General features: G+C 30.2%; 3 protein-coding genes across 5 annotated transcripts; 2 read left to right on the forward strand and 1 right to left on the reverse strand.

Moving 5' to 3' along the window:
- Positions 1–160: 160 nt before the first annotated feature.
- On the forward strand, positions 161–7,677 carry LOC126868440 (glucose-6-phosphate 1-dehydrogenase). Of its 3 annotated transcripts, none has more exons than XM_050623880.1 (7): positions 161–390; positions 4,946–5,070; positions 5,269–5,636; positions 5,727–6,325; positions 6,416–6,621; positions 6,707–6,867; positions 6,949–7,677. In XM_050623880.1, exons 1-7 carry the CDS (start codon positions 375–377, stop codon positions 7,037–7,039), a joined length of 1,566 nt encoding a protein of 521 aa, XP_050479837.1. In that variant the 5' UTR covers positions 161–374; the 3' UTR covers positions 7,040–7,677. The 3 variants fall into 3 exon arrangements, with proteins under 3 accessions (XP_050479837.1, XP_050479838.1, XP_050479840.1); XM_050623881.1 differs by lacking the exon at positions 161–390 and adding an exon at positions 948–1,478; XM_050623883.1 differs by lacking the exon at positions 161–390 and adding an exon at positions 1,540–3,486.
- On the reverse strand, positions 7,673–12,203 carry LOC126868437 (striatin-interacting protein 1). Its single transcript, XM_050623871.1, has 12 exons — positions 11,976–12,203; positions 11,542–11,658; positions 11,192–11,475; positions 10,625–11,117; positions 10,334–10,547; positions 10,074–10,228; positions 9,758–10,002; positions 9,454–9,681; positions 9,211–9,382; positions 8,936–9,140; positions 8,586–8,838; positions 7,673–8,504 (listed from the first exon to the last, which is right to left on the reverse strand). Exons 1-12 carry the CDS (start codon positions 12,060–12,062, stop codon positions 8,459–8,461), a joined length of 2,499 nt encoding a protein of 832 aa, XP_050479828.1. The 5' UTR covers positions 12,063–12,203; the 3' UTR covers positions 7,673–8,458.
- Positions 12,204–12,409: 206 nt separating this feature from the next.
- LOC126868450 (protein wntless) lies at positions 12,410–16,397 on the forward strand. The gene is made up of 12 exons (XM_050623903.1): positions 12,410–12,670; positions 12,965–13,152; positions 13,223–13,328; positions 13,398–13,522; positions 13,600–13,755; positions 13,834–14,011; positions 14,084–14,211; positions 14,300–14,305; positions 14,377–14,538; positions 14,611–14,838; positions 14,952–15,105; positions 15,199–16,397. Exons 1-12 carry the CDS (start codon positions 12,565–12,567, stop codon positions 15,297–15,299), a joined length of 1,638 nt encoding a protein of 545 aa, XP_050479860.1. The 5' UTR covers positions 12,410–12,564; the 3' UTR covers positions 15,300–16,397.

Below are 16,397 nucleotides of genomic sequence, written 5' to 3' on the forward strand. Positions count from 1 at the left end.
AAAATCATATCCAAAGATCTTAATAATACTTAACAGTTAAGAAATAAAATGTTTATTTCTATTCCTTAAATGTTTGATATAAGAAGGCGTAAACTTCATATACAGAATAAGAGAAAGGAAGAAGAGCACGAGATTGGCCCAAAATAAGGGTGGCGGGGTACTGCAAGAAATAAGTTTACGAACAGGATTTTCAAATGCCAGTTGATCAGTTCATGCGTGAATCACCGCATTATGTTTTTCAGCGTAACCTTAATTTCGTGAATCTTTTATAATCACTTCGAAATACATCAAATAATTCCTGTAATACGCAACAGAATACTTGTGAAGTTGTACTTTCTATTATTTTACATTCTTTATATTTTCTTGTGTTTACAATGGAAAAAGTAAGAAGTAAGTTTTTCACTCATTTATATACTCATTTATATATTGTAAATTATCCACCTCTCCTTTATGTGTATATATGTTCGAAAATAATAATACTAAACAAATAATAATACTAAATTCATTTCTAAAGTTTTATTATATTGGTAATATTTCTAGTACAATTTTTATGAAATCGTTGAAGTTACTATTTTTTTGGGTAGTATATTTATATTGCAGGATCATACAATTAGATTTTTCTTCTTATAGCACGTTCTGATAAAAGATAATTAGAAAAAGATATTAACATTATGTTTATCTTGATATATTTACCAGCAAACCTTTAGTACATATGTATGTCTTAAACAGCATATTGTTGATTTTACTGTTTTATATGTCTTATATTATTATCGTTAAACATGCGTTATTGCAACAAATATTTAAAAATAAACTGCATCCTTTATGCGTGTGACATTCTATATTCCTGCAAGTCATTGTAAATAGATTGAAAAGTACGTCTACGACATCAATTTGACATTGAAAATTGTTGCATCAAATGGTACGGCCTATTATGAATATACGAATATACATTTTGAGTTATCTAATGTATTTATGTATCATATATTTATGAAACTGAATTGCAAATATAAAAATGTATCATAAATTTCACTAAAACATTAAAAACTGATTTCCAGAAATTTATTCGATATATTATTAGAAGGATTGATTCGCGGATAAGTGTCTGAAGATTTAAAAGAAATTAAACTACTTGAAGCAATGAGACTGCGTATATGGATCGCGCGACTTTTGTGTTACGTCACGCGTTACTGTTGATAAATGCGTGAAAAAACTTATCAGGCTATGCGCACTTAGATTAACATAGATGTGGAGTATTCTTTACGCAAAGAATATCGAACAGTGAATTCCATAACAACTTCATATCTTTAGAAAACTTTTAAATAAAAATCCGGAATGTTATTGTTTAACATTTTTCGTAACTTATCTGTGAATTATCGCGAAGATTATAGTAGGACAACAAATCGTGATTTTCCTAACCTACAAGTAAATTACGCTACCATAAAATCGATCACTATTTTATGCAATGATAATAAAAAAAGGTGAAGAAAGATACTAGTACAAATAAATAAAATTTTTTTGTAATGTTTACGTAATTAAACGATATTTATATTGAAATTATAAATTTCAAAACAATAAATTTAAATTAAAATTCCACGACAACGTACTATATATTATTCTTATACTTCGGTATAAGATCATAGTGTAATTTTGGTTTTTATTTCTTAGTCATGCTTTTTTTTTTTAGTCCTGATATTATGCGTTTCATTCACTACAATAGTACTTTTCTTATACAATATTTATATGCACCAAAGATACATAAACACGTTCAGTTTCTATTAAATTAACATAAAATGTTAATTAAAATCTTTGTATTCACAGCAATGAGAACGTCAGACTACCTTATCTATCTCACGGTGTATTAATCGAAGATTAAGTTTACGTCGTTGTTTTGATTTGTTTAGCATATTATTAACGTGTGTAAATTGTAAAGCTTGGTTATGAAAATGGTACTAGGATATATATCTTGTTTAACAAATCTATATATGAATACTATCAGAATTTCTGACATTATCCAAGAGCAAACGTCAACCAACTCACATAGGATATGACTATGACTCACTTTTTGTTGCAAAGTCATTGGCTCTTACGAGATTCACACGTGGCCATTTTATGTGTTCATATGCATGTATAGCACATACATACACGCTTTCACAGTAAATTGATGTCATGGAAGGTGTGTTGATCGTGACATAACTTTATTGACGTAAATAATTTTTTTATATAAGTTTAGCTGAAAAACGAATTAAATAACAAAAAAATATAGAAATGATCGAAGATGTATGTACTCAAGTTACTACATAAGAATTACACCTGATAATGCATAAAGTCGTATTGTAATAATGATCAACATAACATGCCAATAGTTACTATTTATTATTAATGTGTATTACTGATAAAAAGTACCTTGACATTCAATAACGAATAGTTAGTTCGATATTGAATAATTAATTTTAGCTATTACTTTTTACATTATCATGTCCTTGATTTCTACTCGTAGTCTCTACTACGCACCGTCGCAGGTAATATTAGGTACTCTCAGGTCTCTTAAATAGCAAAACTTAATTAAATAACAAGTTTTTTAATTCAGTCCCTAACATGTTTTCGTAACTATCATTCGAAGGAAGTTCGTAAACGTACCATTAAGACTAAGTTAATTAATAACCAATTGTTATTAAAAGCAGATAAAATTACATATTTAATTTATTAATTGTCCATATATTGAAGATATCAAATGAAATAAACTTATGATAACATGAATTTTGATTTGCGAGCTAAAAGAAAAAGATTGGAAATCTACTGTAACGAAAAAAAAGTAATGTCATAATTATATAATCGCACAACGATATGATATGTTGCAATTTCACTATGATTTTTATTTGTACTTATCCGTTACAGTTACATGTGAAAACAGATAAGAAATTAGATTTTCGTTATAATTAACCATTTATTTTTTTTTTTATAATTTTCTTATGCATAAAATACAAACTGTTAAAATAAATTTACAGTTTAAGAGAAAACAACAGTAAGAATAGAAGAAAAGATAATACAAAAGAGTAAGAAATTAATTACAGAAAAACAATGCTTTTCGCAATGGTATTTTTCAATGTAAACATCCTAAAGGAATAAATGAAGAGATTTATGGTATGACCATAGACATTATATTCTTTCTATCGTTGGCTCGATAGAAAGGAATAGAAAAATATAAAGAATTTGAGATACTTTATTGTTTTATGGAGCTTAATTCGCAATTATCTTCGGCCGACGTCCAGGTATGTTTCTGCTTCGAAACCTTGCATCTTTCCGAGGCTGTAAAATAGTGACTGTGTCGATCGTGAGTATCGTGACGATTAGTTCGAGTTAAACAGTTGAAGCGCACAGTGGGCTTTGGACGTTCCTTCCTCTTACTTCTGATCGGGTTACGTTTCCGGGGAAAATTTTGATTTTCTACACTAAGCTTTGTTAAGGAATTTTTCGTCAAAATGATGAGTAAGTTTTGTTAAAGTGCTTATGAGGATTATTTTCTTTCACTTTTTGTTATCGGTGCATTTTTAGAGGTGTGTCGAAATATGGCTCGTAGAATGGAATATATTAACCATGGATAAGCGATAAGGAAAGTAATTATATCGGGCTGTGTACATCTATTAAAAAAAAAAAAAAAAAAAAAAAAAAAAACGCTTAAGACAGAAAATTGTATATTTTCAAAGAATTGAAATTTCTTAATTTGACTGTTTTGCGTGAGATCTCAATGCTGTTGTTTACAAATAATCAATAAATCGATTGATTTGTGTAATTGTACGTAAAATTGTGACCGCAAATTGTGCTTCAAATTGGAGCCCCTGAGTTGAATGTGTACTTACATTATATAGAATATTAATAATATTATATAATTCGTATTTCTTGAATTCGAAAGCTTCCAGCTCTTTTTTTTTTAAATTACTTTTTGACTTTTTACAGATATTTTTCACCTTTATTCAATCCCATGTTCGCGTGTTTTGTGCTGGATAAAAAATGTTTTACGTTATGGTTAACTTTATTGTCGTTACGTAAGATTTGTGGAAGTTAATTTGAATAATAAACGTATATTTTTAAATACATATGTTCGGCATACATTTTGCATGTTTAGGTATTCCATGGCACCTCTGCTAACACATAAGTTTTAATCAATGATGTTATCCTTTTATTCGTTCGTTTTTATTCCAATACACGATCGAATAATAAAATATTATAAAATTAAAAAATGTAACTACAATTTTCTACGTATTTTATTATAGCTTTTCTGCTGTGATTAGGTTTTTATCCAATCATTATCAATATTTATCAATATCAGAATCTTGCAAGCTCCCGTACAATTTCACTTTCGTTAGATAAAAGTGTTTAGTCAAGAGGACTATGATATGTTGGCTGATTACAAAGCTATATAATTAAATATTTGATTTAAAAGAAAGCAAACATTGAAAATATATATCAGCTTTTTAAGCTTATAGCTTTTATCAACGATAAAATCTTAAATAAAAATAAAATTTCACCTTTGTGACTTGAATTCGACTAAATTTTGTTATTTTATCTACACGTGTATTTAATTAATTCCGCTCTTTGAACTCGCGACAACAAGTATTTCAAGTTCCAGTGACTTTAAAATGACTTTGATACGTCCAGTTTCATAGTATCCCTCGTCCCTTCCTTTCAATTTGTCCTTCTTAAATTTTTAATTTTTCGATATTTCAATTTCTCTTTCTTTTCGCGAAATGAAATTGAATATTCCATTAAATATTCAACTTAAGAACGAATACGCTTAATTACGCGTGATATTCCAGCAATATATTTCGTGTCGTGGAAAGTTCAAATCAATTTTGACGCGTACCAACTCCACGATACTAATAGCTATTTTTAAATGAATTTGTCAGTAACACAAGTACTCTGTATGACGATCTCTTCTGTTTTACAGAAATGTCCACAGAGGAAAGCCTGCGCTTCATCAGGCAATCATTGAAATCGGATGAAATGGATCATCTTGAGGGTATCCATTTCGATAGATTGTACCCTCACGTGTTTGTTACCCTCGGAGCTTCTGTAAGTAGAGTTTTTCTTTCTAAATATAGCAATAATAATATGAGTATTAGTTAAAAAAAATTATGATAAAAAAGATAACTAATAAATCCGAGTAATAATATATAGATTTTATAATAATAATATACAGATTTTAAGCTATTTTTAGTTAAGTTATTTACACCAAAAAAGACTAACCGAGAAATTTCGTGCTAAATTTAGGGCGATTTAGCGAGGAAGAAGATCTATCCAACGCTATGGTGGCTGTTCAGAGACAATCTTTTACCAAAACCCACCACATTCGTCGGTTACGCGCGCACAAACCTGACTGTGGATCAATTAAGAGAAAAGTGTCATCCATACATGAAAGTGAAACCAGATGAGCAGGAGAAATACGAGGAGTTTTGGAAACTGAATCACTATGTCGCTGGTACGTACGATTCACAGAAAGGATTTGAAGCGCTGAACAATGAACTGATGAAATACGAACAAAACTATCAAATCACTCACAGACTGTTCTACCTGGCCTTGCCTCCGAGCGTTTTTGAAAGCGTAACTATACATATTAGGAACGTTTGTATGAGTAACAAGTGAGTTGTGCATATATTTCACAATTATCTTACGATTTATGCCAAGATCGACGTCATATAAAATATACATGCATTTCTTTTCTTTTAAAGAGGCTGGACCAGAGTGATTATAGAGAAACCATTTGGTCGTGACACAGTTACGTCACAGTATCTATCCGATCACCTAGCGTCGTTATTTAAAGAAGATCAGATTTACCGTATCGACCATTATCTAGGCAAAGAAATGGTTCAAAATCTGATGACTCTGAGATTTGGTAATCGAGTATTTGGTCCAACCTGGAACAGGGATAACATTGCTTCTGTACAAATTACATTTAAAGAACCGTTTGGTACGCAAGGAAGAGGCGGCTACTTCGATGAATTCGGTATCATTAGGGATGTCATGCAGAATCATTTGTTGCAAATCCTATCGTTGGTTGCGATGGAGAAGCCGGTGTCTTGTCATCCAGATGACATCCGAGATGAGAAGGTAAAAGTGCTGAAGTGCATAAAGTCTTTGGAATTGGAGAATGTTGTGTTAGGTCAATACGTTGGTAATCCTGAATCGACTGATCCTGATGCTCGACTTGGTTATTTGGATGATTCAACTGTACCGGCTGGTTCTAACACTCCCACATTCGCTCTCGCCGTGTTAAGAATTAATAACGAGCGATGGGACGGTGTTCCGTTTATCCTCAAGTGTGGGAAAGGTAAAATGATATAAGCGTATCGATTTAAAAAATGATTAATTTTTTAATATATGATCTGTTTTTTTAACGTGGTGGTATATTTGTGATTAGCGTTAAATGAACGAAAAGCAGAAGTTAGAATACAATATCAGGATGTATCTGGTGATATATTCGATGGAAAAGCGAAGAGGAATGAATTGGTAATTAGAGTACAACCAGGTGAAGCGTTGTATATTAAAATGATGACAAAGTCGCCTGGTATCGCGTTCGACATGGAGGAAACGGAGTTAGACCTTACGTATGGTTACAGGTACAAGGTAGGTTCAAGGATTCCCTATTTATTATGTTTGTGTGTATATAGAAACTTTAGAGATATTTCTATTAATACATGTGATTATGTAGGGCCTGAAACTCCCGGACGCGTATGAACGATTAATTTTGGACGTATTTTGCGGCTCGCAAATGCATTTTGTACGTAACGATGAACTTTCGGAAGCGTGGAGAATTTTCACGCCTCTGCTTCATCGAATAGAAAATGAAAAGATCAAACCTGTTCCATATAGGTAAGTTAGTCTTTCTGACAATCAAAAAAGTATTTTTGTTTGTTATTTTTCTAATTAATAACGTATACTCTTCAAATTTAGTTATGGTTCACGAGGACCTAAAGAAGCCGATGAAATGGCAAAGACAAATAACTTCAACTATTACGGTTCTTACAAATGGGCGAGACACTAAGATTTTTGTAACATTAGTACTGTAAAATATATACATATACTATACAGATCGCAAAAAACTATACCACAAATCATCATCTGTAATCATTCCACATATCGTACATTAAGGTATGTACGGTAATTTCCGAAATTTTATACGCACATTGTAACTAATTTATGCATTTAATTTATTAAGAAGTTGAATTTATCTATTTTTTGAAGCAGCCTTTAAGTGTAAAATATATTCTACTAGTTAAAGAGTGTGCAGATATTATCATATGTATTTGAAAGACTTCAAACATATGGTTAATATTTATATCAGAAGTACCTATGAATAAAATGTGATTGTTTCATTTTTAAACATATATCATTCCAGGAAACAATTTATAGTAGATATATAATGTTATATGTATATATTACACATATATTTTTATACAAGAAATTTAGCAATTTGTAGATAACTCTTTAAAACCTTTTCCAACCATTTAAAAATTACAACTTGTATGTAGACCATAATTTTATTTTACTTTTGACGATTTAAACATGACGCCAATCACATGAAATATCCTGTACAGTAAATAAAATAACATAAATTATGTGGTACTTTGCGTTGAAATTGTTTAAATATACATTACAATAAATAAGTAAGAGAAAGTTGAATATTCAGTCTATAATTTATATACTCTACATTTTAAATATTTACCTATCAAATGAAATAATGCTATAAGACGAAAGCACCATAGGAGCGCTTCATACATTTTTGCATTATGAATTTATATACAAGTGATTTTGCTATTCAGCTCTTTCTCTCTCTCTCGTATAAAGAGATCACCTACACGTAACACACAGGTCAAACACTCATTACATTTAATAAGGAACAAAACATATTTAATTTACAAAATTAGCAAATTTTTAAGAAAAAATGCAATTTAAATTAAATTAATACATTATACATGTTAACATTTATATGTTTGTAAATACCATATCGTGATGAATAGTATTACTAGGCAATGACGAGTCACAATGAAATAGAGTACATATAAAAATTATATAAAATACGGGAAGTTCCAACTGGTATACGATTCGCAGTTCGTTACATTATTGGAAATTAACATTTTAATTTACAGAAACTTATATAATATGAATGCGAACGGTATGAACCATATATTTGAATAAAGTTACCCTACTTCTTTATGATTATTATATATATTCTCTTACAACTATAATAGTAATAATAAAATATTGCTACAAGTAATGCACATTGAATTAAATACACACAAATAAATGTAAAAAAATTACACATTATCTTGTAAACCATCCTTGAAAAGTCACCAGTCTCTTTCTTAAATGTCCATTACATTTAGAATTATTCACTGATCAATGTATACAAACCAAATTCAGTTCCCAATGCATCGATATGACAATGTCTTTTTTGAACACTTCACAATAGTATATAATTTATAAAAACGTCAAAATTTGATCCAGGTCTATGATTGACGAAAATACAATTTTAATATTATATATGTATATATATTATATTACACTTATTAAAAATTTAAATCTCACACCCTTCAGGATCCAATAATTCGTCCCAATTAATACTTCTTTGAAATACTTCTTGTTGTAACCATAATTCGTAATGTTGTTTAAATTCATCGCTTAATTCCATATTCACCCCGAGTACTGATGTAACAGAATTATCAACAGGTTCCATATCTTTATCCTTAGGAATATTAGTGTATCGTAGGTTATTGAATCGATCAACGCAAGAACGTAATACGCACTCGTCTACTTGGAAATCCCAAGGTCGTGCTTCTAGATCTAATTAATAAAAAATAAAATAAATTATTTATATTTTGCTTTTAAATATACAAATTCTATATTAAAATGATGTTAAACATTATCTAGAATACATTACCATTGCCATAAGCCCAATCATCATTCAAACGATGTCTAACTTTTGCATATATTGCACTGATTGTTTTCATATTAGTTTTCCGCCATTGTCGCCCTAAGTACCTAGTTTGCATTTTTAGTAATTTTAAGACATATAATTGCATCATTGCATGTCTTACTTTTAATGTACGTTTTAATATGGGTGCTGATTTAAAAACGACTAACATCTATAAAGATAGATAAAATTAAAACAGTTATAGTAAATAAACAAGTATAACAATTAAAAATAATACACACCATAATTCTACTATGTTTCCATTTTGTAAGTTTATTAAGAATACGTAATAAATTAATGCACGAAAAAACGTTTCTCCATGAATATGGTAGATTATCCCCAGTTTCAAGATTATCTAGGGACACATCTGGTTGTTCTCCGATAACACACATAGGAAAATCCAAGATGGGAATACTGTAAAGAAAAGCGCACTTATTAAGTACACTTCCATTAATGATTGATTTGCTTTTGTAAATGGAACTTACACATTTTTAGCCTCTATATAAGCTAGAATATTCTGATTTAAAAATTTTAAAACAAGTGGTATGCAATTAGCAAATACTAAATGTTGTGACATGAATTCAAACTGATATATGTGATTTAGTTTAAAATGTTTTAACAGAAGAAGCAGTATTGCAGATACTGCTTTAACAATGATTTCTTTATGTCTGCTTACATCAATACCGAGTTTCATCGACTGAAAAACAGTCATGCTGCAAGAAATAAAGTCATTTTATACATTAAAAAATCTTTAAAGTATACATTTTCCACATAGATTTATAAACTTACGGCATTTGTCCTGGCAAGACATCAGCCATAATATTGGTACTATCTGTCTTAGCTTTACTGGTGGGTGCAGCAGCCAATAAAATCTTTAATAGTGCAATCATATATTGTGGTACAAATGGTAATATAGCATGATATACAATTTCTGTTGGTGTCTGGCGAATTGGAAACCTTGGAGTGCTTATAGGATTTCTAAGCATTTGTTCCTCTTTTTGGATTTGTATTTCAGCTAAGGATGTATACATATGCTAAAAATATAGAGATATACATTTTATTTCTTCAAATTTACAAGTACAGAATGTATGATAATTTAACTTACTCTTTTAAGTGTATTAACACCTTCAAGTATTGGTTGTGGTAATCCTGCCAAACTTTGTCTGTCTCCTTCCAAGTTGTAACCAACAAATTTTAATCTTGATGCTTCAAGAAATGTGTCAACATCCTTTTGTCTCACCTTTGGTGTCCATGGTAAACCTATGAAAAATATATTACTTTCAATAAATAATGTCATATTTTTAAGGAAATATCTCTTTCATTCTTTCACTTCTTGAAACTGGAATGTATTTATAAAAATATTACTTTTTCCCTTAGTAAGTTGTGGGGTGTCAGGTCTTATTGGAGGTTGATTGTTTTCATTTTGACAGTAAGTTCGTAACTGAGTCAAAACAGTTTGGTTCATGAATACATTAGCTTCTCCTTCACCTTCATTGTTTGTAGTATTGTTCCCCACTTCTGCACCTTCATATTCCATTCCCAAACCTGGTTCATCTAATGAACTTTGTTTCATTAGAAACTGAAAACATGAATTGTCAAATAATAATTTATTAAATAGAAATTTTTAATAATATTTTACACAAAAATATAGCATACTCGTCGATAAGATCTATGATTCTTTTTTTGATTTTGTGTTTCAATCAAATCTGCTGCACTGACAGGAGGAGAACTAGGTCTCATAGTCTTTGCAACTTCTAAAGTATCTTCTTGTTGTGTATCAAGGCCAACTTCTTCGCGATACTGTTTTTTTAACTCCCTTAGTGTATCAATACCACCCAATGATACCAAGATCAATTTCCACAGCAATAAAAGAACCTTTTTCATTGGAAAATGTGGAGCTGCTCCACTACAGAAGTATGTCACCATGCCAAGAAGTTTAACTATAAGCAACTCTTCGCCATATGGATTTATTAAATCTTCTTTGAAAGATTCAACATTATTCTTATAAATACTATGTTCTAAATTTTTCATTTCTTCCCTCATCACCTCTGTTATAATATATAAAACAGACAAAATTACTCTTAAATCAGTGGAATCATCAAGACTAACAGATATTTTCCTCATTGCAGATGCAGTTCTCCTACTATTCCTAAGAATACAAAAATGTGAGTTATAAAAAATTACTGATACATAAAACTCTCTTATGAGAAAGAAGCAACATACGTAATTTCAATATTAAGAAGTTCAACAAATGCTGGGAAAATTCCAGCCTCATATAATAACATAACATTTGTTCTGGTCCATTCTCGTTGCTCTTCATCAGACTGCACTTCAGCCCAACAACCTTGAGCTAAATACAAGATGCACCTCGCTGCCTTCATTCTTAATTGTTTGTTAGAAACCTCTAACTGATCTAATAATTTGTAAATTACAGATTTCTGTTGTGCCTCTGATAAATTTTGCCACCATGGCCTTAATTTATATAATTCCATTTGCTCTTCAAATGCCTAGGGATGAACACATCCGTGTTGTGTTAGTATTTCCTAGAGTATTATGAGGACGTCTATACTCACTGTGAGGTTAACATGTAATTCAGTCTGTTCTGAATAGCTGTACAATTCAGCAATTTCATTGGCATGCTTATCCGCATCGTCATAAACAAAGTCCAAATCCGTAGATTTAGATGTTTCCTAAACATAAAAATAAAAAAAAAGGACATGCCAAAATGTTACTATTTAAATGTTAGCATTCTTTTTACTTCAATAAAATATCAATTATAAGTATTGTATGTACCATTTTATGTATATTAATTTCAACGATTATTATTCAGAAAAGGATATGAGACGTTATTCACGTATCGTTTGATTTGATAAACAGATTGTGATAATCCAGGCATTAAGTAGTATAGGCTTCTGTCAAAAAGGTTAGAGACAACTTGATCCACGCCGATAATTGTTACTTATTTTTGGCAGGATTTTCGCACTTAGTTGACAAAGCATTTACTCACTTCGGTACTCATAATTCGTTGCTGTAGAACTATTCGGGGAAGATCACGCTTCCCATTTCCATTCGCATCCATCGCTACGTCACGCATTTTCTAATAGTGATTAGAGATGCAGTATGTAATGCATCTCAGACTTAATTTATGAATCGATATTTTTTCTCGACTACTCGAATCATCCGCAAATATTCGATCGACAAGTTTTGTTATCGATTTCTTAATAAAAAAAAAATCGATGTACTATATTACGTTCGATAATGTTTAATAGTTTCCGGGTATATTCAAAATTTTATTGATAGGAATCGAAAATTGTTGCAATATTCCTATGCTTTGTAAATCTCTGCAATGATCGTTGGCAACATTGAATATAAGATGATTGGTTCATAGGATCTTTTTAGAGATTTTCACAAGAATTTCTATAAATATTGGTATGTCACAGCTTCCATTTTGAAAAGCGAAGCTACTCGAAAAGCACGTTAAACTGCTCTTCACATACTTTCCGAACAAACGCGTCTCCTTGTGCGTCATTTTGGTGACTTTGTATTTTGAATAGATGATATTATAAACGAGTACAGTAGATCATTGTATTTAAAAAATGCAGGGAACAATCATAGAAAATTTAAGCGGTAGAAAGCTTTCGGTACTTGTAATATTACTCGTTATCGCGCAAATAGTTTGTTTTCTAATAGGCGGGCTTATCGGTAAGTTAAGAAACGTCAAACATTTTTGTTACAATTGTTACAATTCTGACTATAGTTAAGTGTTAAGTTTGATTTTAAATGTATTAAGAAGATACCAGATCATATGTAAATAAATAGTTGTATATTTACTTTTTAAATTATTATTAAGGATAATTATAGAATTTATCTATTCTCTGTGTACAAAAATTGTATTGAATAAAAGTGATGAATTTATTTACTAATCATTCCAATTAATGAAATTGGTTACTACAAATGGCTATTTATAAATCTATTAACTTATAAATAATATTTTAGCTCCAACTCCAGCTAGTAGCCAGAATGTGCTTGGTACACCTTGCAAAGATATTCGTATAAATGGATCTGAACCAGGAGGAGGAAAATGGTTTTATTCAAGGGGAAAAGGATCATGTACTCCTGTTGATATGAATCGGTTCAGTTTTGACAGTCACCATCAAGCATATCAAGTTGTTTATACATTTCAGGTATGTGTTTGAAATTAAGTTATTTCAAGAAATACAAATCATATTTAAATATTTATTATTTATTTTACAGATGCCTGTACCTCGAAGTAGCATGCAACTTGATTATTCTAGATGGCAACAAAACTTAATAGGTGTTTTGCAAGTGGATATTGTTTATCACAGCCAGATAGAAATTGGTGATCTATCAAAAAATATATATCTATTAGTAGATATCAGTTACGTATATTAACTGTCATTTCTTGTAGCTCCTAGGACTAAGATAACATTGGATGCAAGACTTGCTTATAGGAACAAAGGAGATCCAGATGATGCTTGGAAACCATATGCAGCCTCTGTGGTAGAAAGAATGCTAGATTGTAGTATTGATGATGTAAATATATAAAATAGCAGTTATAATCATATTAATTAAAGTAGATATATATTTATTGATATAGTTATTTTGCATAGGCAATGGAGCAGTACAATTACAACTGCAGTGTGGTACCATTGTTTGAACTTGGATCTCTATTTCATGATTATTATCTTCTAAATATTCGTCTTCCTGCTGATACTGACAGAAATATTAATCAGGGTTTGGGACATATAACTGATTTATGGTTCACAGTAAATATGTAGCATTTCAAATTTAATTTTTACATATATAAAGATTTGAAGTATTAAATTAGCATTTTTATATTTCAGGCTATCAATCAAAATGGTGGATTTACAAAAGTGTGGGTCAGTTTAAAGACTATTTACTTCCCAATCGTCCTGTGTGTTCTTACTTGGTACTGGAGACGAGTACATATGCTTTCCAGATCACCAGCTTTGTTGGAGTACTTACTTTTAGCATTGGGCATAGCTTTATCGTTTTTAAACAGTAAGTTGTATAGTTTTATTTCTGTTATATAAGAATTGACTATATATTTATGTTTGAATGTAATTCTTTTAGTGCCTCTGGAATATTTAACACTTGCCTATGATATGCCATTTATGCTTTTATTGGGCGATATTAGACAGGGAGTGTTCTATGCAATTCTTTTATCTTTTTGGCTTGTGTTTGCTGGAGAACATCTTATGGTATGTACATCAAATATATGAAAATAATTTGACTTTTTACATACTAATGAATTCTTTATGTTTATGCATCACCTTCTATCACCTACAGATACAGGTAAGTCTGTCATAATATTTTATATGATTGTTTTGTCGTGAAAATGTGATTTTTTATTGTTTTCTAATTAGGAAGGTGAACAAAGAAATTCTCTAAAATGTTACTGGCGTCATCTTTCTGCGGTAGGCATTGGATGTCTATCATTGTTTGTATTTGATATGTGTGAACGTGGGGTGCAATTACGAAATCCATTCTACTCAATTTGGGTTACAGATCTTGGAACTAAATTTGCTGTATCCTTTTGCACTAAATATCTTCTTTCTGTGTTCGAACAGTTCGTATTCCTTGACGTATACAATAAATAGTTGTCTTTTATAATCTTAGCTGGAGTATCTGCTGGCGTGTACTTAATATTCTTGGCTTACATGATATGGAAAGTATTCATGAATATTAGTGCAAAACGAGCTGCATTACCTAGTATGAGTTCGGCACGACGTTTACACTATGAAGGCGTAATATATCGATTTAAATTTTTGATGATTGCTACGCTATTGTGTGCATCTTTAACGGTTGTTGGTTTTATTCTTGGTCAGGTATTTATTTCAATATTGTGTTTGTAAATATTGCGTTAATATTAACAATTTAATGTGTGAAGGAGAAATAAATTAGCACAGTGAGGAATGATGTCATTATACTCATAATATAGGTTGCGGAAGGGCAGTGGAAATGGGATGAAGAATTACATTTGGAAATGACATCCGCATTTTTCACTGGTGTATACGGGATGTGGAATATTTACATTATAGCATTATTGTGTTTATATGCACCATCACATAAACAGTGGCCTATTGAACCATCCGGTAACTATACTTCCTGTATATGTTTCTATATCTCTTTATTAATTATTTATCGTACCGTATTCTCAATTTGGTGTGAATTTAATTTTCTTTCAGAAAATAGTATTAGCGAAGAAATTGAATTTTCACGTTTATCTACTGATCCTAATGAAACGTTGTCTTTGACAGCATTCGCACGAAAAGCAGCATTAGAATAAGTAGTACACATTTTTTATAAGAAGTAGAACAGTGGTAACCGACCAGTCAACGCAATTTTGTACTTAAACTTAGCATGGAAAATTATAAATATGAATTAAGGACTTCCGATATTTATAGAGAATGCAAGGACTGATAATACTCTGACAAGTAATCTTTTAATGCCAAAATTAATTATTTATTATGAAAAATATTTTTTAAGCTTTACTTTTTCTATGGTACATTTACTTAATATTTTATATACTTAACAACTATTACTTCTAAGCGAAACGAATAGCGAGCCATATTATCTCTAGATTTTCTTCATGTTCGTCTTTGTACGTTATCAAATTAGAATAATACATAGGTATCGTTATTTTATAAAACATTCCATCTTAAATCTAAATATCTAAATATCTTCTATCGAACAATTCACATTACCTATTTTCGTTAACGATAAATAATCTATTCCGTCGTTTCATAGAACATATCAATATTGGGCATTTATCCATAATTAACATTTGTAAACGCGCATTTTAATGGTAGCTATATGATAGTGAACATGGGTATTTCAATATTATTTATTATTATTATACAAAAAGGATTAATCTACATTTGGCAGTATTAAGTTCCTTTCGATCAATACGTATAATATATATTTCATACATATTTTTACTAACTCTGATGCATTATTGCTATAATTATTAGAGTTTAAGACGTATGCATGCAACAAGGTAGACCTGAACAAAAAAAGGGTGCAATAAATTTGTAACAATTTAGTAGAATGAATTTAGTGCATATTACTTATGTAGAGTACTTATATTTGAAGCAGCAGAACTAGTATTTTCTATATCTTCAATGTATTGAATGAATTGTATTAATGAACAATAATCGAACAAATTTTGTATATTATTAATTATCATATTTTTGAAATAATTTTAAGAACATGGAGTAACTAAAATGTAACGTATTAATATTTTAACAAACTCAAATTTTTGTATATTTTTATTACTGAACTTTGGTATAGTATTTACTTCACACATTTTTCTTTTGTACATTAGACAAAATTTTATATTCGTAATTTTTATACATTTTTTAAATAAATCAATTTGTTAGAATAA

The sequence above is a fragment of the Bombus huntii genome, chromosome 8, assembly GCF_024542735.1.
Source record: "Bombus huntii isolate Logan2020A chromosome 8, iyBomHunt1.1, whole genome shotgun sequence".
Taxonomy (NCBI): domain Eukaryota; kingdom Metazoa; phylum Arthropoda; class Insecta; order Hymenoptera; family Apidae; genus Bombus; species Bombus huntii.